This window comes from Tachyglossus aculeatus, chromosome Y4 (assembly GCF_015852505.1).
Source record: "Tachyglossus aculeatus isolate mTacAcu1 chromosome Y4, mTacAcu1.pri, whole genome shotgun sequence".
Classification (NCBI taxonomy): Eukaryota; Metazoa; Chordata; class Mammalia; order Monotremata; family Tachyglossidae; genus Tachyglossus; species Tachyglossus aculeatus.
In genome coordinates this window covers 12,592,760-12,617,201 of record NC_052096.1, presented here as the reverse complement: position 1 = coordinate 12,617,201, position 24,442 = coordinate 12,592,760, and the positions used below count along the sequence as shown (strand labels likewise).

The 24,442-nt window shown below is 51.8% G+C and overlaps 1 protein-coding gene across 4 annotated transcripts; it reads left to right on the top strand.

Moving 5' to 3' along the window:
- The first annotated feature begins 1,071 nt into the window (after positions 1 to 1,071).
- On the top strand, positions 1,072 to 24,240 carry FLAD1 (flavin adenine dinucleotide synthetase 1). 4 transcript variants are annotated; one of them, XM_038768699.1, is made up of 8 exons: positions 1,072 to 1,171; positions 1,328 to 1,531; positions 3,685 to 4,396; positions 6,347 to 6,494; positions 6,581 to 6,679; positions 18,058 to 18,247; positions 23,851 to 23,924; positions 24,027 to 24,240. In XM_038768699.1, exons 2-8 carry the CDS (start codon positions 1,460 to 1,462, stop codon positions 24,199 to 24,201), a joined length of 1,470 nt encoding a protein of 489 aa, XP_038624627.1. In that variant the 5' UTR covers positions 1,072 to 1,171; positions 1,328 to 1,459; the 3' UTR covers positions 24,202 to 24,240. The 4 variants fall into 4 exon arrangements, with proteins under 4 accessions (XP_038624627.1, XP_038624628.1, XP_038624629.1 ...); XM_038768698.1 differs by lacking the exons at positions 1,072 to 1,171; positions 18,058 to 18,247 and having other exon boundaries at positions 1,374 to 1,531; XM_038768700.1 differs by lacking the exons at positions 1,072 to 1,171; positions 18,058 to 18,247; positions 23,851 to 23,924; positions 24,027 to 24,240 and adding an exon at positions 15,650 to 15,690 and having other exon boundaries at positions 1,372 to 1,531.
- The last annotated feature ends 202 nt before the right edge of the window (positions 24,241 to 24,442 follow it).

Below are 24,442 nucleotides of genomic sequence, written 5' to 3'. Positions count from 1 at the left end.
CATCATTTTAATAATAATGATGGCATTTATTAAGCACTTACTATGTGCCAAGCACTGTTCTAAGCGCCGGGGGGGATACAAGGTGATCAGGTTGTCCCCCGTGGGGCTCACAGTCTTCATCCCCATTTTTGTAATAATAATAATGATGGTATTTAAGCGCTTACTGTGTGCCAAGCACTGTTCTAAACGCTGGGGGGGTTACGAGGTCGTCAGGTTGTCCCCCGTGGGGCTCACAGTCTTCATCCCCATTTTAATAATAATAATAATAATAATAATAATAATAATAATAATAATAATAATGATGGCATTTATTAAGCACCTGCTATGTGCCAAGCACTTTTCTAAGCGCTGGGGGGATACAAGGTGATCAGGTTGTCCCCCGTGGGGCTCACAGTCTTCATCCCCATTTTTATAATAATAATAATAATGATGGTATTTAAGTGCTTACTGTGTGCCAAGCACTGTTCTAAACACTGGAGGGGATACGAGGTCATCAGGTTGTCCTCCATGGGGCTCACAGACTTCATCCCCATTTTAATAATAATAATAATAATGGCATTTATTAAGCACCTGCTATGTGCCAAGCACTTTTCTAAGCACTGGGGGGATACAAGGTGATCAGGTTGTCCCCCATGGGGCTCACAGTCTTCATCCCTATTTTAATAATAATAATAATGACGGCATTTATTAAGCGCTTACTATGAGCCCAGAGAATAATAATAATAATGGCATTTGTTAAGCATTTACTATGTGCAAAGCGCTGTTCTAAGCGCTGGGGGGGGAATACGAGGTGATCAGGTTGCCCCCGTGGGGCTCACAGTCTTCATCCCTATTTTAATAATAATAATAATAATAATGATGGTATTTATTAAGCGTTTACCATGTGCCCAGAGAATAATAATAATAATAATGGCATTTGTTAAGCATTTACTCTGTGCAAAGCACTGTTCTAAGCGCTGGTGGGGGGGAAAATACGAGGTGATCAGGTGGTCCCCCGTGGGGCTCACAGTCTTCATTCATCCCCATTTTCCAGATGAGGCCACTGAGGCCCGGAGAAGCCAAGTGACTCGCCCAAGGCCAACGCAGCAGGCGGGCGGCGGAGCCGGGATTAGAACCCAAGCCCGGGGGCCGGGGGTCGCCAGGGAGCCGCGCTGCCGCTCGGAAAGGAGAGGTCGGAGGCCTCAGACGCGCTGCCCAGCGCCAGAGTTCCCACTCCGTCGTTCGTCCGTATCCGTTGAGCGCCTACCGCGTGCGGAGCACTGTACTAAGCGCTAGGGCGGGCGTTCCGCAAGGATTGGACCCGCTGATTCTCCTCTCCTCCCCGCAGGGAGACTCCCCCGCCCCCCCAGGAGCCCTGGCCCCCCGCCACCCCCTCCTGCCCCCTCTGCTCCGGGGCCTGGGGCTCCGCCGCCGCTGGAAGGGGCCGTGGGCGGCCCGGGAGACCCCCCGCTCCGGCGCCATGGCGACGGGGAGCCCCCCGAGCGATCCCCCCACCGCCGCCATCGTCATCGTGGGCGATGAGATCCTGGAGGTGAGCCCCGCCGGGCTGGGCGGGCGGCCCTGAAGACGCAGTAGGCGCTCAATAAATACGGTTGAATGAACGAATGTCGTTCATTGAGCGCTTACTGTGTGCAGAGCGCTGGACTAAGCGCTTGGGAAGTCCAAGTGGGCGACATCTAGAGACGGGCCCTACCCAACGTTCATTCATTCGTTCAACCGTATTTATTGAGCGCTTACTGCGGGCAGAGTGCTGGACTAAGCGCTTGGGAAGTCCAAGCGGGCGACATCTAGAGACGGTCCCTACCCAACATTCATTCATTCGTTCAATCGTATTTATTGAGCGCTTACTGCGTGCAGAGCGCTGGACTAAGCGCTTGGGAAGTCCAAGTGGGCGACATCTAGGGCCGGTCCCGACCCGACAGCGGGCGCTCAGTCTAGAAGGGGGAGACGGACCACAAAACAGAATGTATTCATTCATTCATTCAATTGAATTTATTGAGTGCTTACTGTGTGCAGAGCACTGGACTAAGCGCTTGGGAAGTCCAAGTCGGCAACATCGAGAGACGTCCCTACCCAACAGTGGGTTCACAGGCTAGAAGGGGGAGACAGACAACAAAACCAAACATATTAATAAAATAAATAGAATATGTACAAGTAAAATAGAGTAATATTCAATCGTATTTATTGAGCGCTTACTGCGTGCAGAGCGCTGGACTAAGCGCTTGGGAAGTTCAAGTGGGCAACATAGAGAGACGGTCCCTACCCGACTGCGGGCTCACAGTCTTGGAGGGGGAGACAGAGAACAAAACAGAACGTATTCATTCATTCAGTCGTATTTATTGAGTGCTTACTGCGTGCAGAGCGCTGGACTAAGCGCTTGGGAAGGAAAAGTGGGCAACATAGAGAGACGGTCCCTACCCGACTGCGGGCTCACAGTCTAGAAGGGGGAGACAGACAACAAAACAGAATGTATTCATTCATTCAGTCATATTTATTGAGCACTTACTGCGTGCAGAGCGCTGGACTAAGCGCTTGGGAAGTCCAAGTGGGCGACATCTAGAGACGGTCCCTACCCAACATTCATTCATTCGTATTTATTGAGCGCTTACTGTGTGCAGAGCGCTGTACTAAGCGCTTGGGAAGTCCAAGTTGGCAACCTAGAGAGACAGTCCCTACCCGACAGCGGGCTCACAGTCTAGAAGGGGGAGACAGACGACAAAACAGAACGTATTTATTCATTCAGTCGTATTTATTGAGCGCTTACTGCGTGCACAGCGCTGGACTAAGCGCTTGGGAAGTCCAAGTGGGCAACATAGAGAGACGGCCCCTACCCGACAGCGGGCTTACGGTCTAGAAGGGGGAGACGGACAACAAAACAGGACGTATTCATTCATTCAGTCGTATTTATTGAGCGCTTACTGCGTGCAGAGCGCTGGACTAAGCGCTTGGGAAGTCCAACTGAGCCCACTGTTGGGTAGGGACTGTCTCTATATGTTGCCAACTTGTACTTCCCAAGCGCTTAGTCCAGCGCTCTGCACACAGTAAGCGCTCAATAAATACGATTGATTGATAGAAGGGGGGAGACAGACAGGAAAACAGAATGTATTCATTCATTCAGTCGTATCGACCCCCGGCCCACGTCATCCCCCGGGCCTGGAATGCCCTCCCTCTGCCCACCCGCCAAGCTCGCTCTCTTCCTCCCTTCAAGGCCCTGCTGAGAGCTCACCTCCTCCAGGAGGCCTTCCCAGACTGAGCCCCTTCTTTCCTCTCCCCCTCGTCCCCCTCTCCATCCCCCCGTCTTACCTCCTTCCCCTCCCCACAGCACCTGTATATATGTATATATGGTTGTACATATTTATTACTCTATTTATTTCTTTATTTATTTATTTTACTTGTACATTTCTATCCTACTTATTTTATTTTGTTGGTATGTTTGGTTCTGTTCTCTGTCTCCCCCTTTTAGACTGTGAGCCCACTGTTGGGTAGGGACTGTCTCTATGTGATGCCAATTTGTACTTCCCAAGCGCTTAGTACAGTGCTCTGCACATAGTAAGCGCTCAATAAATACGATTGATTGATTGATTGATTTACTGAGCGCTCAGTCCGGTGCTCCGCACGCGGTCGGCGCTCAGTAAATACGATCGATCGATGAGTGGTTGATTCTGAACCCCCCCGCCCCCGCAGGGCCTGACGCAGGACACCAACAGCTTCTTCATGTGCCGGACGCTGCGGGGCCTGGGGGTCCGCGTGGGCCGGGTCTCGGTGGTCCCCGACGACGTGGCGGCGGTGGCGGCCGAGGTGGCGGCCCTGGCCCCGCGCTTCACCCACGTGCTGACGGCCGGCGGGGCCGGCCCCGGGCGGGACGACGTGACCCGCGAGGCGGTGGCCCGGGCCTTCGGGGACCCGCTGGTGGCCCACCCGGGCCTGGCAGCCGCCGCGGGGCCGCCGGGCCTCGCACCCGCCTCCGCCCGCCTCCACCCCGGCCCGGCCGGCCGGCCCTTCCGCTTGCCGCTGGTCAGCGTGCGCAACGTCTACCTCTTCCCCGGCCCGCCCCGGCTGCTGCGGCGGGCGCTGGAGGGGCTGGCACCCCTGTTCCGCCCCGCGGGCCCCCCCCGCCACCTGCGCCAGCTCTACGTGGCGGCCGACGAGGCCCAGGTCGCGCCCGCCGTGGCGGCCGCCCGGCGCGGCCTGGCCCCCGGCGTGGCCCTCGCCGCCTACCCGGACCGGAGCAGCAACTACTACCGGGTGCTCCTGGCCCTGGACGGCGAGTCGGAGGCCGCGCTGGAGGAGGCGGACGGGCGCCTGCGGGCCCTGCTGCCCCCGGGCGCCGTGGTGCCCTACGAGCCCGACGCCGTGGAGCGGGCCGGAGAGGCCGTCTACCGCCTGGCGGAGTCCGGTACGGTTGGCGGGGCCGGGGCAGGGGGGGCGAGGATCAATCAATCAACCAATCAGTCGTATTTATCGAGCGCTTACTGTGTGCAGAGCACTGGGCTAAGCGCTTGGGAAGTCCAAGTTGGCAGCATATAGAGACGGTCCCTACCCAACAGCGGGCTCGCAGTCTTAAAGGGGGAGACGGAGAACAAAACCGAACATACTAACAAAAGAAAATAGATAGAATAGATATGGACAAGTAAAATAAATAGAGTAATAAATATCATCATCATCATCATCAATCGTATTTATCGAGCGCTTACTATGTGCAGAGCACTGGACTAAGCGCTTGGGAAGTCCAAGTTGGCAACATATAGAGACAGTCCCTACCCAACAGTGGGCTCACAGTCTAACAGGGGGAGACGGAGAATAAAACCAAACATACTAACAAAAGAAAATAAATAGAATAGATATGGACAAGTAAAAGAAATAAATAAATAGAGTAATAAATATCATCATCATCAACCGTATTTATTGAGCGCTTACTATGTGCAGAGCACTGGACTAAGCACTTGGGAAGTACAAATTGGCAACATCTAGAGACAGTCCCTACCCAACAGCGGGCTCGCAGTCTAAAAGGGGGAGACAGAGAACAAAACCAAACATACAAAAGAAAATAAATAGAATAGATATGGACAAGTAAAAGAAGTCAATAAATAAATAGAGTAATAAATATCATCATCATCATCTTCATCAATCGTATTTATCGAGCGCTTACTATGTGCAGAGCACTGGACTAAGCGCTTGGGAAGTACAAATTGGCAGCATCTAGAGACAGTCCCTACCCAACAGCGGGCTCGCAGTCTAAAAGGGGGAGACAGAGAACAAAACCAAACATACTGACAAAAGAAAATAAATAGAATAGATATGGACAAGTAAAAGAAATCAATAAATAAATAGAGTAATAAATATCATCATCATCATCATCAATCGTATTTATTGAGCGCTTACTATGTGCAGAGCACTGTCCTAAGCGCTTGGGAAGTACAAATTGGCAGCATCTAGAGACAGTCCCTACCCAACAGCGGGCTCGCAGTCTAAAAGGGGGAGACGGAGAACAAAACCGAACATACTGACAAAAGAAAATAAATAGAATAGATATGGACAAGTAAAATAAATAAATAAGTAAATAGAGTAATAAATATCATCATCATCATCATCATCAATCGTATTTATTGAGCGCTTACTATGTGCAGAGCACTGGACTAAGCACTTGGGAAGTACAAATTGGCAGCATCTAGAGACAGTCCCTACCCAACAGTGGGCTCGCAGTCTAAAAGGGGGAGACAGAGAACAAAACCAAACATTCTAACAAAAGAAAATAAATAGAATAGATATGGACAAGTAAAATAAATCAATAAATAAATAGAGTAATAAATATCATCATCATCATCAATCGTATTTATTGAGCGCTTACTGTGTGCAGAGCACTGGACTAAGCACTTGGGAAGCCCAGGTTGGCAACATCTAGAGACGGGCCCTACCCAACAGCGGGCTCGCAGTCTAAAAGGGGGAGACAGAGAACAAAACCAAACATACTAACCAAATAAAATAAATAGGTATGTACAAGTAAGATAAATAGAGTAATAAATCAATCAATCAATCAATCAATCGTATTTATTGAGCGCTTACTATGTGCAGAGCACTGGACTAAGCACTTGGGAGGTACAAATTGGCAACACGTAGAGACAGTCCCTACCCAACAGTGGGCTCACAGTCTAAAAAATCTGTACAAACATCTATCCAGGTGCTGTGGGGAAGGGAAGGAGGTAAGACGGGGGGGATGGAGAGGGGGACGAGGGGGAGAGGAAGGAAGGGGCTGAGTGTGGGAAGGCCTCCTGGAGGAGGTGAGCTCTCAGCAGGGCCTTGAAGGGAGGAAGAGAGCGAGCTGGGCTGATGGCCGCGTGCCCCGCAGGGAGCCCGCTGGGGACGAAGGTGGCCGCGTCCCTGCGCATCGTGGAGGAGGCCTTGGCCCGCCACAGCCCGGCCCAGCTCTGCGTGGGCTTCAACGGCGGCAAGGACTGCACCGCCCTGCTCCACCTGGTCCACGCCGCCTTCCAGAGGTGACGGGCGCGGGCGGGCCGCGGGCGGGGGGCGGCGGGGCGGGAGGACCCCCGGGGCCCTGACCCCCGCCGCCCCGGCCCCCCAGGAAGCAGCCCGGAGCCTCCGAGCCCCTGCAGGTCCTCTACATCCGCCTCGTCTCGCCGTTCCCGGAGCTCGAGCAGTTCCTGGAGGACACGGCTCGCAGGTAGGGCGCGGGTGGGCCCGACGGCGGGCAGCCGGCCTGCGCGGAAGTGAGAATAATAATAATAAGAATAATGTTGGTAGTAAGCGCTTGCTATGTGCCGAGCACCGTTGGGGTAGATACAAGGTGATCAGGCTGTCCCCCATGGGGCTCCCGGTCTTCACCCCCGTTTGACAGGTGGGGTAACTGAGGCCCATTGGTGTTTATTATGCGTTGACTATGTGCCAAGCACCATTGGGGTAGATACGGGGTGATCAGGTTGTCCCCCAAGGGGCTCCCGGTCTTCACCCCCATTTGACAGGTGGGGTAACTGAGGCCCATTGGTGTTTGTTAAGCGTTGACTATGTGCCCAGCACCGTTGGGGTAGATACGGGGTGATCAGGTTGTCCCCCGTGGGGCTCCCGGTCTTCACCCCCATTTGACAGGTGGGGTAACTGAGGCCCATTGGTGTTTGTTAAGCGTTGACTATGTGCCCGGCACCATTGGGGTAGATACAGGGCTCCCAGTCCTCACCCCCATTTGACAGGTGGGGTAACTGAGGCCCTTTGGTGTTTGTTAAGCGTTGACTATGTGCCAAGCACCGTTGGGGTAGATCGGGGGTGATCAGGTTGTCCCCCGAGGGGCTCCCGGTCTTCACCCCCATTGGACAGGTGGGGAAACAGAGGCCCATTGGTGTTTGTTAAGCATTGACTATGTGCCCGGCACCGTTGGGGAAGATACAGGGCTCCCAATCCTCACCCCCATTTGACAGGTGGGGTAACTGAGGCCCTTTGGTGTTTGTTAAGCATTGACTATGTGCCCGGCACCATTGGGGTAGATACAGGGCTCCCAGTCTTCACCCCCATTTGACAGGTGGGGTAACTGAGGCCCATTGGTGTTTGTTAAGCATTGACTATGTGCCTGGCACCGTTGGGGTACATACAGGGCTCCCAGTCTTCACCCCCATTTGACAGGTGGGGTAACTGAGGCCCATTGGTGTTTGCTAAGCGTTGACTATGTGCCCAGCACCGTTGGGGTAGATACAGGGTGACCAGTCCTCACCCCCATTTGACAGGTGGGGTAACTGAGGCCCTTTGGTGTTTGTTAAGCGTTGACTATGTGCCATGCACCGTTGGGGTAGATATGGGGTGATCAGGTTGTCCCCCATGGGGCTCCCGGTCTTCACCCCCATTGGACAGGTGGGGAAACTGAGGCCGTTTGGTGTTTGTTAAGCGTTGACTATGTGCCAAGCACCGTTGGGGAAGATACAGGGCTCCCAATCCTCACCCCCATTTGACAGGTGGGGTAACTGAGGCCCTTTGGTGTTTGTTAAGCATTGACTATGTGCCCAGCACCGTTGGGGTAGATACAGGGTGACCAGTCTTCACCCCCATTTGACAGGTGGGGTAACTGAGGCCCATTGGTGTTTGTTAAGCGTCGACTATGTGCCCGGCACTGTTGGGGTAGATACAGGGCTCCCAGTCCTCACCCCCATTTGACAGGTGGGGAAACTGAGGCCCATTGGTGTTTGTTAAGCGTTGACTATGTGCCAAGCACCGTTGGGGTAGATCCGGGGTGATCAGGTTGTCCCCCGTGGGGCTCCCGGTCTTCACCCCCATTTGACAGGTGGGGAAACAGAGGCCCATTGGTGTTTGTTAAGCATTGACTATGTGCCCGGCACCGTTGGGGAAGATACAGGGCTCCCAATCCTCACCCCCATTTGACAGGTGGGGTAACTGAGGCCCTTTGGTGTTTGTTAAGCATTGACTATGTGCCCAGCACCGTTGGGGTAGATACAGGGTGACCAGTCTTCACCCCCATTTGACAGGTGGGGTAACTGAGGCCCATTGGTGTTTGTTAAGCATTGACTATGTGCCTGGCACCGTTGGGGTACATACAGGGCTCCCAGTCTTCACCCCCATTTGACAGGTGGGGTAACTGAGGCCCATTGGTGTTTGCTAAGCGTTGACTATGTGCCCAGCACCGTTGGGGTAGATACAGGGCTCCCAGTCCTCACCCCCATTTGACAGGTGGGGTAACTGAGGCCCTTTGGTGTTTGTTAAGCATTGACTATGTGCCAAGCACCGTTGGGGTAGATACGGGGTGATCAGGTTGTCCCCCGTGGGGCTCCCGGTCTTCACCCCCATTGGACAGGTGGGGAAACTGAGGCCGTTTGGTGTTTGTTAAGCGTTGACTATGTGCCAAGCACCGTTGGGGAAGATACAGGGCTCCCAATCCTCACCCCCATTTGACAGGTGGGGTAACTGAGGCCCTTTGGTGTTTGTTAAGCATTGACTATGTGCCCAGCACCGTTGGGGTAGATACAGGGTGACCAGTCTTCACCCCCATTTGACAGGTGGGGTAACTGAGGCCCATTGGTGTTTGCTAAGCGTTGACTATGTGCCCGGCACCGTTGGGGTACATACAGGGCTCCCAGTCTTCACCCCCATTTGACAGGTGGGGTAACTGAGACCCATTGGTGTTTGTTAAGCGTTGACTACGTGCCCAGCACTGTTGGGGTACATACAGGGCTCCCAGTCCTCACCCCCATTTGACAGGTGGGGTAACTGAGGCCCATTGGTGTTTGTTAAGCGTTGACTATGTGCCCGGCACTGTTGGGGTAGATACAGGGCTCCCAGTCCTCACCCCCATTTGACAGGTGGGGAAACTGAGGCCCATTGGTGTTTGTTAAGCATTGACTATGTGCCAAGCACCGTTGGGGTAGATCCGGGGTGATCAGGTTGTCCCCCGAGGGGCTCCCGGTCTTCACCCCCATTTGACAGGTGGGGTAACTGAGGCCCTTTGGTGTTTGTTAAGCGTTGACTGAGTGCCCGGCACCGTTGGGGTAGATACAGGGCTCCCAGTCTTCACCCCCATTTGACAGGTGGGGTAACTGAGGCCCTTTGGTGTTTGTTAAGCGTCGACTATGTGCCCGGCACCGTTGGGGTAGATACAGGGCTCCCAGTCCTCACCCCCATTTGACAGGTGGGGTAACTGAGGCCCGTTGGTGTTTATTAAGCATTGACTATGTGCCAAGCACCATTGGGGTAGATACAGGGTGATCAGGTTGTCCCCCGTGGGGCTTCCGGTCTTCACCCCTATTTGACAGGTGGGGAAACTGAGGCCCATAGGCATTTGTTAAGCGTTTACCATGTGGCAAGCACCGCTGGGGTAGATACAAGGTGATCAGGTTGTCCCCCGTGGGGCTCCCGGTCTTCACCCCCATTTGACAGGTGGGGAAACTGAGGCCCATCGGTGTTTGTTAAGCGTTGACTATGTGCCTAGCACCATTGGGGTAGATACAGGGTGACCAGGTTGTCCCCCGTGGGGCTCCCGGTCTTCACCCCCATTGGACAGGTGGGGAAACTGAGGCCCATCGGTGTTTGTTAAGCGTTGACTATGTGCCCAGCACCGTTGGGGTAGATACAGGGCTCCCAGCCTTCACCCCCATTTGACAGGTGGAGAAACTGAGGCCCATCAGCGTTTGTTAAGCGTCTACCGTGTGCCAAGCACTGTTGGGGTAGATACGAGGTGATCAGGTTGTCCCCCGTGGGGCTCCCAGCCTTCACCCCCATTTGACAGGTGGAGAAACTGAGGCCCATCAGCGTTTGTTAAGCGTCTACCGTGTGCCAAGCACTGTTGGGGTAGATACGAGGTGATCAGGTTGTCCCCCGTGGGGCTCCCAGCCTTCACCCCCATTTGACAGGTGGAGAAACTGAGGCCCATCAGCGTTTGTTAAGCGTCTACCGTGTGCCAAGCACTGTTGGGGTAGATACAGGGTGATCAGGTTGTCCCCCGTGGGGCTCCCGGTCTTCACCCCCATTTGACAGGTGGAGAAACTGAGGCCCATCGGCGATTGTTAAGCCTTTACCATGTGCCAAGCACCGTTGGGGTAGATACAGGGTGACCAGGTTGTCCCCCGTGGGGCTCCCGGTCTTCACCCCCATTGGGCAGGTGGGGAAACTGAGGCCCATTGGTGTTTGTTAAGTGTTGACTATGTGCCAAGCACCATTGGGGTAGATACGGGGTGATCAGGTTGTCCCCCGTGGGGCTCCCGGTCTTCATACAACACAAAATATTCCAGTTCCTTTTTATTGTGTTTATTATTATTATTTACATTATTATATTTATATTTGTTATATTTATTATATATTCCAGGTCCTTATTATAGTGTTAAGATGGCGGGGGGCGGGGGGTGTGTGTCCCCCGGCCCGGCGTCACTTGGAACAGTGCTCGGCACATAGTAAACGCTGAATAGATGCCATCGTTATTATTATTACGTGGCGGAGCGGGGATTCGAACCCACAACCTCTGACTCTCGAGCCCGCGCTCTTTCCACTGAGGCACGCCGCTTCCCTTATTATAGCGCTAAGATGGGGAGGGGGCGGTCCCCCGGCCCGGCGTCGCTTAGAACAGTGCTCGGCACATAGTAAGCGCTGAATAGATGCCATCATTATTATTATTATTAAGTGGCGGAGCGGGGATTCGAACCCACAACCTCTGACTCTTGAGCCCATGCTCTTTCCACTGGGGCACGCCGCTTCCCTTATTATAGTGTTAAGATGGGGAGGGGGCGGTCCCCTGGCCCGGTGTCGCTTAGTACAGTGCTCTGCACATAGTAAGCACTCAATAAATATGATTGATTGATAGATCCCATCATTATTATTATTATTAAGTGGCAGAGCGGGGATTCGAACCCACGACCTCTGACTCTCAAGCCCGCGCTCTTTCCACTGAGGCAGGCCGCTTCTGTTATTATAGCGTTAAGATGGGGAGGGGGCGGTCCCCCGGCCTGGCGTCGCTTAGAACAGTGCTCGGCACATAGTAAGCGCTGCATAGATGCCATCATTATTATTATTATTAGGTGGCGGAGCGGGGATTCGAACCCACAACCTCTGACTCTCGAGCCCGTGCTCTTTCCACTGAGGCACGCCGCTTCCCTTATTATAGCGTTAAGATGGGGAGGGGGCGGTCCCCTGGCCCGGTGTCGCTTAGTACAGTGCTCTGCACATAGTAAGCACTCAATAAATATGATTGATTGATAGATCCCATCATTATTATTATTATTAAGTGGCGGAGCGGGGATTCGAACCCACGACCTCTGACTCTCAAGCCCGCGCTCTTTCCACTGAGGCAGGCCGCTTCTGTTATTATAGCGTTAAGATGGGGAGGGGGCGGTCCCCCGGCTCGGTGTCGCTTAGAACAGTGCTCGGCACATAGTAGGCGCTTAATAGATGCCATCATTATTATTATTATTGACGGAGCGGGGATTCGAACCCACAACCTCTGACTCTCGAGCCCGTGCTCTTTCCACTGAGGCACGCCGCTTCCCTTATTATAGCGTTAAGATGGGGAGGGGGCGGTCCCCCGGCTCGGTGTCGCTTAGAACAGTGCTCGGCACATAGTAGGCGCTGAATAGATGCCATCATTATTATTATTATTATTAAGTGACGGAGTGGGGATTCGAACCCACAACCTCTGACTCTCGAGCCCGTGCTCTTTCCACTGAGGCACGCCGCTTCCCTTATTATAGCGTTAAGATGGGGAGGGGGCGGTCCCCCGGCTCGGTGTCGCTTAGAACAGTGCTCGGCACATAGTAGGCGCTGAATAGATGCCATCATTATTATTATTAAGTGGCGGAGCGGGGATTCGAACCCACAACCTCTGACTCTTGAGCCCATGCTCTTTCCACTGGGGCACGCCGCTTCCCTTATTATAGCGTTAAGATGGGGAGGGGGCGGTCCCCTGGCCCGGTGTCGCTTAGTACAGTGCTCTGCACATAGTAAGCACTCAATAAATATGATTGATTGATAGATCCCATCATTATTATTATTATTAAGTGGCGGAGCGGGGATTCGAACCCACGACCTCTGACTCTCAAGCCCGCGCTCTTTCCACTGAGGCAGGCCGCTTCTGTTATTATAGCGTTAAGATGGGGAGGGGGCGGTCCCCCGGCCTGGCGTCGCTTAGAACAGTGCTCGGCACATAGTAAGCGCTGCATAGATGCCATCATTATTATTATTATTAGGTGGCGGAGCGGGGATTCGAACCCACAACCTCTGACTCTCGAGCCCGTGCTCTTTCCACTGAGGCACGCCGCTTCCCTTATTATAGCGTTAAGATGGGGAGGGGGCGGTCCCCCGGCTCGGTGTCGCTTAGAACAGTGCTCGGCACATAGTAGGCGCTTAATAGATGCCATTATTATTATTATTATTATTATTAAGTGGCGGAGTGGGGATTCGAACCCACAACCTCTGACTCTCGAGCCCGTGCTCTTTCCACTGATTGACTGATTGATTATCAGGTCCAGCGCTCTGCACACCGTAAGCGCTCAGTAAATACAATTGACTGATTGATTATCAGGTCCAGCGCTCTGCACACTGTAAGCGCTCAGTAAATACAATTGACTGATTGATTATCAGGTCCAGTGCTCTGCACACTGTAAGCGCTCAGTAAATACAACTGACTGATGGATTGATTGATTATCAGTTCCAGCGCTCTGCACACCGTAAGCGCTCAGTAAATACGATTGACTGATGGATTGATTATCAGGTCCAGTGCTCTGCACACCGTAAGCGCTCAGTAAATATGACTGACTGATGGATTGATTGATTATCAGGTCCAGTGCTCTGCACACCGTAAGCGCTCAGTAAATACGACGGACTGATGGACTGATTGATTATCAGGTCCAGCGCTCTGCACACCATAAGCGCTCAGTAAATATGACTGACTGATGGATTGATTGTTTATCAGGTCCAGTGCTCTGCACACCATAAGCGCTCAGTAAATACAACTGACTGATAGATTGATTATCAGGTCCAGTGCTCTGCACACCATAAGCGCTCAGTAAATACGACTGACTGATGGATTGATTGTTTATCAGGTCCAGTGCTCTGCACACCATAAGCGCTCAGTAAATACGACTGACTGATGGATTGATTGATTATCAGGTCCAGCACTCTGCACACCGTAAGCGCTCAGTAAATACGACTGATTGATTGATTATCAGGTCCAGCGCTCTGCACACTGTAAGCGCTCAGTAAATATGACTGATTGATTGATTCTCAGGTCCAGCGCTCTGCACACCGTAAGCGCTCAGTAAATATGATTGACTGATTGATTGATTATCAGGTCCAGTGCTCTGCACACCGTAAGTGCTCAGTAAATATGATTGATTGATTATCAGGTCCAGTGCTCTGCACACCGTAAGCGCTCAGTAAATATGACTGGCTGATGGATTGATTGATTATCAGGTCCAGCGCTCTGCACACCGTAAGCGCTCAGTAAATACGACTGACTGATGGATTGATTATCAGGTCCAGCGCTCTGCACACCGTAAGCGCTCAGTAAATACGACTGACTGATGGATTGATTATCAGGTCCAGCGCTCTGCACACCGTAAGCGCTCAGTAAATACGATTGACTGATGGATTGATTGATTGATTATCATGATTGCTATTCAGGTCCAGCGCTCTGTACACCGTAAGCGCCCAGTAAATACGATCGACTGATTGATTGATTACCCGGTCCAGCGCTCTGCACACCGTAAGCGCTCAGTAAATACGATTGACTGATTGATTATCAGGTCCAGCGCTCTGCACACCGTAAGCGCTCAGTAAATATGGTTGACTGATTGATTATCAGGTCCAGTGCTCTGCACACAGTAAGTGCTCAGTAAATACGACTGACTGATTGATTGATTATCAGGTCCGGCGCTCTGCACACCGTAAGCGCTCAGTAAATACGATTGACTGATGGATTGATTGATTGATTATCATGACTGATTATCAGGTCCAGTGCTCTGCACACCGTAAGCGCCCAGTAAATCCAATTGATTGATTGATTGATTATCCGGTCCAGCGCTCTGCACACCGTAAGCGCTCAGTAAATACGATTGACTGATTGATTATCAGGTCCAGCGCTCTGCACACTGTAAGCGCTCAGTAAATGCGATTGACTGATTGATTATCAGGTCCAGCGCTCTGTACACCGTAAGCGCTCAGTAAATACGATTGACTGATTGATTATCAGGTCCAGTGCTCAGCACACCATAAGCACTCAGTAAATACGATTGACTGATGGATTGATTGATTGATTATCATGACTGATTATCAGGTCCAGTGCTCTGTACACCGTAAGCGCCCAGTAAATACAATTGATTGATTGATTGGTTATCAGGCCCAGTGCTCTGCACACCGTAAGCGCTCAGTAAATACGATTGACTGATGGATTGATTGATTGATTATCATGATTGATTATCAGGTCCAGCGCTCTGCACACCATAAGCGCCCAGTAAATACGATTGACTGATGGATTGATTATCAGGTCCAGCGCTCTGCACACCATAAGTGCTCAGTAAATACAACTGACTGATGGATTGATTATCAGGTCCAGCGCTCTGCACACCGTAAGCGCTCAGTAAATACGACTGACTGATGGATTGATTATCAGGTCCAGCGCTCTGCACACCGTAAGCGCTCAGTAAATACAACTGATTGATTGATTATCAGGTCCAGCGCTCTGCACACCGTAAGCGCTCAGTAAACACGATTGACTGATGGATTGATTGATTATCATGATTGCTTATCAGGTCCAGCGCTCTGTACACCGTAAGCGCCCAGTAAATACAATTGATTGATTATCAGGTCCAGCTCTATGCACACCGTAAGCGCTCAGTAAATATGACTGACTGATTGATTGATTATCAGGTCCTGTGCTCTGCACACCATAAGCGCTCAGTAAATATGATTGACTGATTGATTATCAGGTCCAGTGTTCTGCACACCGTAAGCGCTCAGTAAATACGATTGACTGATGGATTGATTGATTATCATGATTGCTTATCAGGTCCAGCGCTCTGTACACCGTAAGCGCCCAGTAAATACGATTGATTGATTGATTGATTGTCTGGTCCAGTGCTTGGCACACTGTAAGCGCTCAGTAAACACGATTGACTGATGGATTGATTGATTGATTATCATGATTGCTTATCAGGTCCAGCGCTCTGCACACCGTAAGCGCCCAGTAAATACGATCGACTGATTGATTGATTATCCGGTCCAGCGCTCGGCACACCGTAAGCGCTCAGTAAATACGATTGACTGATTGATTATCAGGTCCAGCGCTCTGCACACCATAAGCGCTCAGTAAATACAATTGACTGATTGATTATCCGGTCCAGCGCTCTGCACACCATAAGCGCTCAGTAAATACGATTGACTGATGGATTGATTGATTGAGTGTCATGATTGCTTATCAGGTCCAGGGCTCTGTACACCGTAAGCGCCCAGTAAATACGATTGATTGATTGTCTGGTCCAGTGCTTGGCACACTGTAAGCGCTCAGTAAATACGATTGACTGATTGCTTATCAGGTCCAGCGCTCTGCACACCGTAAGCGCTCAGTAAATACAATTGACTGATTGATTATCCGGTCCAGCGCTCTGCACACCGTAAGTGCTCAGTAAATACGATTGACTGATGGATTGATTGATTGAGTGTCATGATTGCTTATCAGGTCCAGGGCTCTGTACACCGTAAGCGCCCAGTAAATACGATTGATTGATTGATTGATTGTCTGGTCCAGTGCTTGGCACACTGTAAGCGCTCAGTAAATACGATTGACTGATTGCTTATCAGGTCCAGCGCTCTGCACACCGTAAGCGCTCAGTAAATATGGTTGACTGATTGATTATCAGGTCCAGTGCTCTGCACACAGTAAGTGCTCAGTAAATACGACTGACTGATTGATTGATTATCAGGTCCGGCGCTCTGCACACCATAAGCGCTCAGTAAATACGATTGACTGATGGATTGATTGATTGATTATCATGACTGATTATCAGGTCCAGTGCTCTGCACACCGTAAGCGCCCAGTAAATCCGATTGATTGATTGATTGATTATCCGGTCCAGCGCTCTGCACACCGTAAGCGCTCAGTAAATACGATTGACTGATGGATTGATTGATTGATTATCATGATTGCTTATCAGGTCCAGTGCTCTGCACACCGTAAGCACCCAGTAAATCCGATTGATTGATTGATTGATTATCTGGTCCAGCGCTCTGCACACCGTAAGCGCTCAGTAAACACGATTGACTGATGGATTGATTGATTGATTATCATGATTGCTTATCAGGTCCAGCGCTCTGTACACTGTAAGCGCCCAGTAAATACAATTGATTGATTATCAGGTCCAGCTCTATGCACACCGTAAGTGCTCAGTAAATATGACTGACTGATTGATTGATTATCAGGTCCTGTGCTCTGCACACCATAAGCGCTCAGTAAATATGATTGACTGATTGATTATCAGGTCCAGTGTTCTGCACACCGTAAGCGCTCAGTAAATACGATTGACTGATGGATTGATTGATTATCATGATTGCTTATCAGGTCCAGCGCTCTGTACACCGTAAGCGCCCAGTAAATACGATTGATTGATTGATTGATTGTCTGGTCCAGTGCTTGGCACACTGTAAGCGCTCAGTAAATACGATTGACTGATGGATTGATTGATTGATTATCATGATTGCTTATCAGGTCCAGCGCTCTGCACACCGTAAGCGCCCAGTAAATACGATTGATTGATGGATTGATTGTCCGGTCCAGCGCTTGGCACACTGTAAGCGCTCAGTAAATACGATTGACTGATGATTGATTATCAGGTCCAGCGCTCTGCACACCGTAAGCGCTCAGTAAATACGACTGATTGATTGATTATCAGGTCCAGTGCTCAGCACACTGTAAGCGCTCAGTAAATATGACTGATTGATTATCAGGTCCAGTGCTCTGCACACCGTAAGTGCTCAGTAAATACGACTGACTGATGGATTGATTGATTATCAGGTCCAGCGCTCTGCACACTGTAAGCGCTCAGTAAACGCGATTGACTGATGGATTGATTGGTTGATTATCATGATTGCTTATCAGGTCCAGCGCTCTGTACACCGTAAGCGCCCAGTAAATACGATCGACTGATTGATTGATTATCCGGTCCAGCGCTCGGCACACCGTAAGCGCTCAGTAAATACGATTGACTGATTGATTATCAGGTCCTGTGCTCTGCACACCATAAGCGCTCAGTAAATATGATTGACTGATTGATTATCAGGTCCAGTGTTCTGCACACAGTAAGTGCTCAGTAAATACGACTGACTGATTGATTGATTATCAGGTCCGGCGCTCTGCACACCGTAAGCGCTCAGTAAATACGATTGACTGATGGATTGATTGATTGAGTATCATGATTGCTTATCAGGTCCAGCGCTCTGCACACCGTAAGCGCCCAGTAAATACGATCGACTGATGGATTGATTGTCTGGTCCAGCGCTCGGCACACCGTAAGCGCCCAGTAAACGCGATCGACTGATTGATTGATGGATTGATTGATTGATTATCAGGTACGGGCTGCGCACGCTGACGGGCTGGGGCCCCATGAAGGAGGCGCTGGAGGCGGTGAAGCGGCAGCACCCGGGCCTGGAGGCCGTCTTCATGGGCACCCGGCGGACGGACCCCTCCTCCCGCTCCCTGGCCCCCGTCTGTCCCACCGACCCCGGCTGGCCCCGCTTCACCCGCGTCAACCCCTTGCTGGTGAGCCCCGCGGCCCCCCGAACCCCCTCGGTGCAAACGGCCCGGGCTTCCGGGTCACGGGTCACGGGTTCGAATCCCGGCTCCGCCAGCTGGGGGACTGTGGGCGAGTCGCTTCACCTCTCTGGGCCTCGTCTGGAAAAGGGGGATGAAGACTGGTCACCTGGTACCCCCCCCCCCCCCGCCCCCAGCGCTTAGAGCGGTGCTGGGCACGTAGTAAGCGTTTAACAAATGCCACTGTTAATCAGTCAATCAATCAACCGTATTTATTGAGCGCTTACTATGTGCAGAGCACTGTACTAAGCCCTTGGGAAGGACAAATTGGCAACACATAGAGACAGTCCCTACCCAACAGTGGGCTCACAGTCTAAAAGTTGTTATTCTCCGAGCCTCAGTTCCCTCATCTGGAAAATGGGGATGAAGACTGGTCACCTTGGATCCCCCCCAGCGCTTAGAACGGTGCTCGGCACGTAGTAAGCGTTTAACAAATGCCACTGTTATTATTCTCCGAGCCTCAGTTCCCTCATCTGGAAAATGGGGATGAAGACTGGTCACCTTGTACCCCCCCCCCCCCCCGCAGCGCTTAGAGCGGTGCTGGGCACGTAGTAAGCGTTTAACAAATGCCACTGTTATTATTCTCCGAGCCTCAGTTCCCTCATCTGGAAAATGGGGATGAAGACTGGGAGCGCCAAGTGGGACCACCTGATCACCTTGTATCCCCCCCAGCGCTTAGAACCATGTCTGGCACATAGTAAGCATTTAACAAATGCCACTATTATTATTCTCTGTGCCTCAGTTACCTCATCTGGAAAATGGGGATGAAGACTGGTCACCTTGTACCCCCCCACCCCCCCACCCCCCAGCGCTTAGAACGGTGCTGGGCACGTAGTAAGCGTTTAACAAATGCCACTATTATTATTCTCTGTGCCTCAGTTACCTCATCTGGAAAATGGGGATGAAGACTGGTCACCTTGTACCCCCCCACCCCCCACCCCCCAGCGCTTAGAACGGTGCTGGGCACGTAGTAAGCGTTTAACAAATGCCACTGTTATTATTCTCCGAGCCTCAGTTCCCTCATCTGGAAAATGGGGATGAAGACTGGTCACCTTGTACCCCCCCCCCGCAGCGCTTAGAGCGGTGCTGGCCACGTAGTAAGCGTTTAACAAATGCCACTGTTATTATTCTCCGAGCCTCAGTTCCCTCATCTGGAAAATGGGGGTGAAGACTGGTCACCTTGGATCCCCCCCAGCGCTTAGAGCGGTGCTGGGCACGTAGTAAGCGTTTAACAAATGCCACTGTTAATCAATCAATCAATCAACCGTATTTATTGAGCGCTTACTATGTGCAGAGCACTGTACTAAGCCCTTGGGAAGGACAAATTGGCAACACATAGAGACAGTCCCTACCCAACAGTGGGCTCACAGTCTAAAAGTTGTTATTCTCCGAGCCTCAGTTCCCTCATCTGGAAAATGGGGATGAAGACTGGTCACCTTGGATCCCCCCCAGCGCTTAGAACGGTGCTGGGCACGTAGTAAGCGTTTAACAAATGCCACTGTTATTATTCTCCGAGCCTCAGTTCCCTCATCTGGAAAATGGGGATGAAGACTGGTCACCTTGTACCCCCCCCCCCCCCCCCCCCGCAGCGCTTAGAGCGGTGCTGGGCACGTAGTAAGCGTTTAACAAATGCCACTGTTATTATTCTCCGAGCCTCAGTTCCCTCATCTGGAAAATGGGGATGAAGACTGGGAGCGCCAAGTGGGACCACCTGATCACCTTGTATCCCCCCCAGCGCTTAGAACCATGTCTGGCACATAGTAAGCATTTAACAAATGCCACTATTATTATTCTCTGTGCCTCAGTTACCTCATCTGGAAAATGGGGATGAAGACTGGTCACCTTGTACCCCCCCACCCCCCACCCCCCAGCGCTTAGAACGGTGCTGGGCACGTAGTAAGCGTTTAACAAATGCCACTATTATTATTCTCTGTGCCTCAGTTCCCTCATCTGGAAAATGGGGATGAAGACTGGGAGCTCCAAGTGGGACAGCTTGATCACCTCGTATCCCCCCCAGCGCTTAGAACGGTGCTGGGCACGTAGTAAGCGTTTAACAAGTGCCACTGTTATTATTCTCCGAGCCTCAGTTCCCTCATCTGGAAAATGGGGGTGAAGACTGGTCACCTTGTACCCCCCCCCCGCAGCGCTTAGAGCGGTGCTGGGCACGTAGTAAGCGTTTAACAAATGCCACTGTTAATCAGTCAATCAATCAATCGTATTTATTGAGCGCTTACTATGTGCAGAGCACTGTACTAAGCCCTTGGGAAGGACAAATTGGCAACACATAGAGACAGTCCCTACCCAACAGTGGGCTCACAGTCTAAAAGTTGTTATTCTCCGAGCCTCAGTTCCCTCATCTGGAAAATGGGGATGAAGACTGGTCACCTTGGATCCCCCCCAGCGCTTAGAACGGTGCTCGGCATGTAGTAAGCGTTTAACAAATGCCACTGTTATTATTCTCCGAGCCTCAGTTCCCTCATCTGGAAAATGGGGATGAAGACTGGTCACCTTGTACCCCCCCCCCCCCCCCCGCAGCGCTTAGAGCGGTGCTGGGCACGTAGTAAGCGTTTAACAAATGCCACTGTTATTATTCTCCGAGCCTCAGTTCCCTCATCTGGAAAATGGGGATGAAGACTGGGAGCTCCAAGTGGGACCACCTGATCACCTTGTATCCCCCCCAGCGCTTAGAACAGTGCTTGGCACATAGTAAGCGTTTAACAAATGCCACTATTATTATTCTCTGTGCCTCAGTTACCTCATCTGGAAAATGGGGATGAAGACTGGTCACCTTGTACCCCCCCCACCCCCCACCCCCCAGCGCTTAGAACGGTGCTGGGCACGTAGTAAGCGTTTAACAAATGCCACTGTTATTATTCTCCGAGCCTCAGTTCCCTCATCTGGAAAATGGGGATGAAGACTGGTCACCTGGTACCCCCCCCCCCCCCCCCCCCGCCCCCAGCGCTTAGAGCGGTGCTGGGCACGTAGTAAGCGTTTAACAAATGCCACTGTTAATCAATCAATCAATCAATCGTATTTATTGAGCGCTTACTATGTGCAGAGCACTGTACTAAGCCCTTGGGAAGGACAAATTGGCAACACATAGAGACAGTCCCTACCCAACAGTGGGCTCACAGTCTAAAAGTTGTTATTCTCCGAGCCTCAGTTCCCTCATCTGGAAAATGGGGATGAAGACTGGTCACCTTGGATCCCCCCCAGCGCTTAGAACGGTGCTCGGCACGTAGTAAGCGTTTAACAAATGCCACTGTTATTATTCTCCGAGCCTCAGTTCCCTCATCTGGAAAATGGGGATGAAGACTGGTCACCTTGTACCCCCCCCCCCCGCGCAGCGCTTAGAGCGGTGCTGGGCACGTAGTAAGCGTTTAACAAATGCCACTGTTATTATTCTCCGAGCCTCAGTTCCCTCATCTGGAAAATGGGGATGAAGACTGGGAGCTCCAAGTGGGACAACTTGATCACCTTGTATCCCCCCCAGCGCTTAGAACGGTGCTCGGCACGTAGTAAGCATTTAACAAATGCCACTATTATTATTCTCCAAGCCTCAGTTCCCTCATCTGGAAAATGGGGATGAAGACTGGGAGCTCCAAGTGGGACCACCTGATCACCTTGTATCCCCCCCAGCGCTTAGAACCATGTCTGGCACATAGTAAGCATTTAACAAATGCCACTGTTATTATTCTCCGAGCCTCAGTTCCCTCATCTGGAAAATGGGGATGAAGACTGGTCACCTTGTATCCCCCCCAGCGCTTAGAACAGTGCTCGGCACGTAGTAAGCGTTTAACAAATGCCACTGTTATTATTCTCCGAGCCTCAGTTCCCTCATCTGGAAAATGGGGATGAAGACTGGTCACCTTGTATCCCCCCCCAGCGCTTAGAACGGTGCTCGGCACGTAGTAAGCGTTTAACAAATGCCAATATTATTATTCGCTGTGCCTCAGTTACCTCATCTGGAAAATGGGGATGAAGACTAGTGGGACAACCTGATCACCTTGTATCCCCCCCAGTGCTTAGAACAGTGCTTGGCACATGGTAAGCGCTTAAATGCCATTATTATTATTCTCTGTGCCTCAGTTCCCTCATCTGGAAAATGGGGATGAAGACTGGGAGCTCCAAGTGGGACAGCTTGATCACCTCGTATCCCCCCCAGCACTTAGAACAGTGCTCGGCACATAGTAGGCATTTAACAAATGCCATTATTATTATTTTCCATGCCTCAGTTCCCTCATCTGGAAAATGGGGATGAAGACTGGTCACCTTGTATCCCCCCCAGCGCTTAGAACGGTGCTCGGCACATAGTAAGCATTTAACAAATGCCATTATTATTATCCTCTGTGCCTCAGTTACCTCATCTGGAAAATGGGGATGAAGACTGGGAGCTCCAAGTGGGACAGCTTGATCACCTCGTATCCCCCAGTGCTTAGAACAGTGCTCGGCACATAGTAGGCATTTAACAAATGCCATTATTATTATTTTCCATGCCTCAGTTCCCTCATCTGGAAAATGGGGATGAAGACTGGTCACCTTGTATCCCCCCCAGCGCTTAGAACGGTGCTCGGCACGTAGTAACCATTTAACAAATGCCACTATTATTATTCTCTGTGCCTCAGTTCCCTCATCTGGAAAATGGGGATGAAGACTGGGAGGTCCAAGTGGGACAACTTGATCACCTTATATCCCCCCCAGCGCTTAGAACAGTGCTTGGCACATAGTAAGCGCTTAACAAATGCCATTATCATTATTCGCTGTGCCTCAGTTCCCTCATCTGGAAAATGGGGGTGAAGACTGGGAGCTCCAAGTGGGACAACTTGATCACCTTGTATCCCCCCCCCCCCCCAGCACTTGGAACAGTGCTTGGCACATAGTAAGCGCTTAAATGCCATTATTATTATTCTCTGTGCCTCAGTTCCCTCATCTGGAAAATGGGGGTGAAGACTGGGAGCTCCAAGTGGGACAAGCTGATCACCTTGTATCCCCCCACCCAGCGCTTAGAACAGTGCTCGGCACATAAGTAAGCGCTTAACAAATGCCATCATCATTCATTCATTCATTCAATCGCATTTATTGAGCGCTTCCTGTGTGCAGAGCGCTGTACTAAGCGCTTGGGAAGTCCAAGTTGGCGACGTATAATAATAACGATGGCATTTATTAAGCGCTTACTACGTGCAAAGCACCGTTCTAAGCGCCGGGGAAGCGACCAGGGGATGAGGCCGCCCCCGGGGGGGCTCCCAGCCTTCATCCCCATTTTCCAGCCGAGGGAACCGAGGCCCAGCGCAGTGAAGCGACTCGCCCAAAGCCACCCAGCTGCCAAGCGGCGGAGGCGGAATTTGAACCCACGACCCCGCACTCCCAAGCCCGGGCTCTTTCCGCCGGGCCCCGCTGCTTGACGGTCCCTACCCAAGCGTGGGCACCGTCGTCGTCGTCGTCATCATCCTCCTCCTCAACATCAGTCGTATTTGTTGAGCGCTTACTATGTGCAGAGCACTGTACTAAGCGCTTGGGAAGCACAGATTGGCAACAGATTGGCCCCTCCCCAGGACTGGACGTACCGGGAGATCTGGGACTTCCTGCGCCAGCTGTTCGTGCCCTACTGCGTCCTCTACGACAAGGGGTAAGGGCGGGGAAGGGGCGCGCGGCAGAGGCGCTCAGCACAGCGCCGGGCCCGGCGGGGGGGGGGTCGGGCGGTGCCGCGAATCGCCCCGTGTGCCCGCAGCTACACGTCCCTGGGCAGCATGGAGGACACGGAGAGGAATCCCGCGCTGAGGTGCCCGGGCCCCGGGCCCACCCCCACCTACCGGCCCGCCTACCTACTAGACAACGAAGAGGAGGAGCGCAACTCCCGCACCAAGGCGTCCACCCCACTCCCGGCGGGCACGTCCGCCCAATAAAGAGCCGTCGCCTTCCTCGCCTCGTTCATTCCCTCCTAATCAATCAGTCGGATTTATTGAGCGCTTACCGTGTGCAGGGCACTGTACTGAGCGCTTGGGAAGTCCAAGGTGGCAACGTTTAGAGACGGTCCCGACCCAACAGCGGGCTCACAGTCTAGGTGGGGGAGACGGACGACAAAACCGAACATATTAAAATAAAATAGAATAGATATGTACAAGTAAAAATCTAGACTGTAAGCCC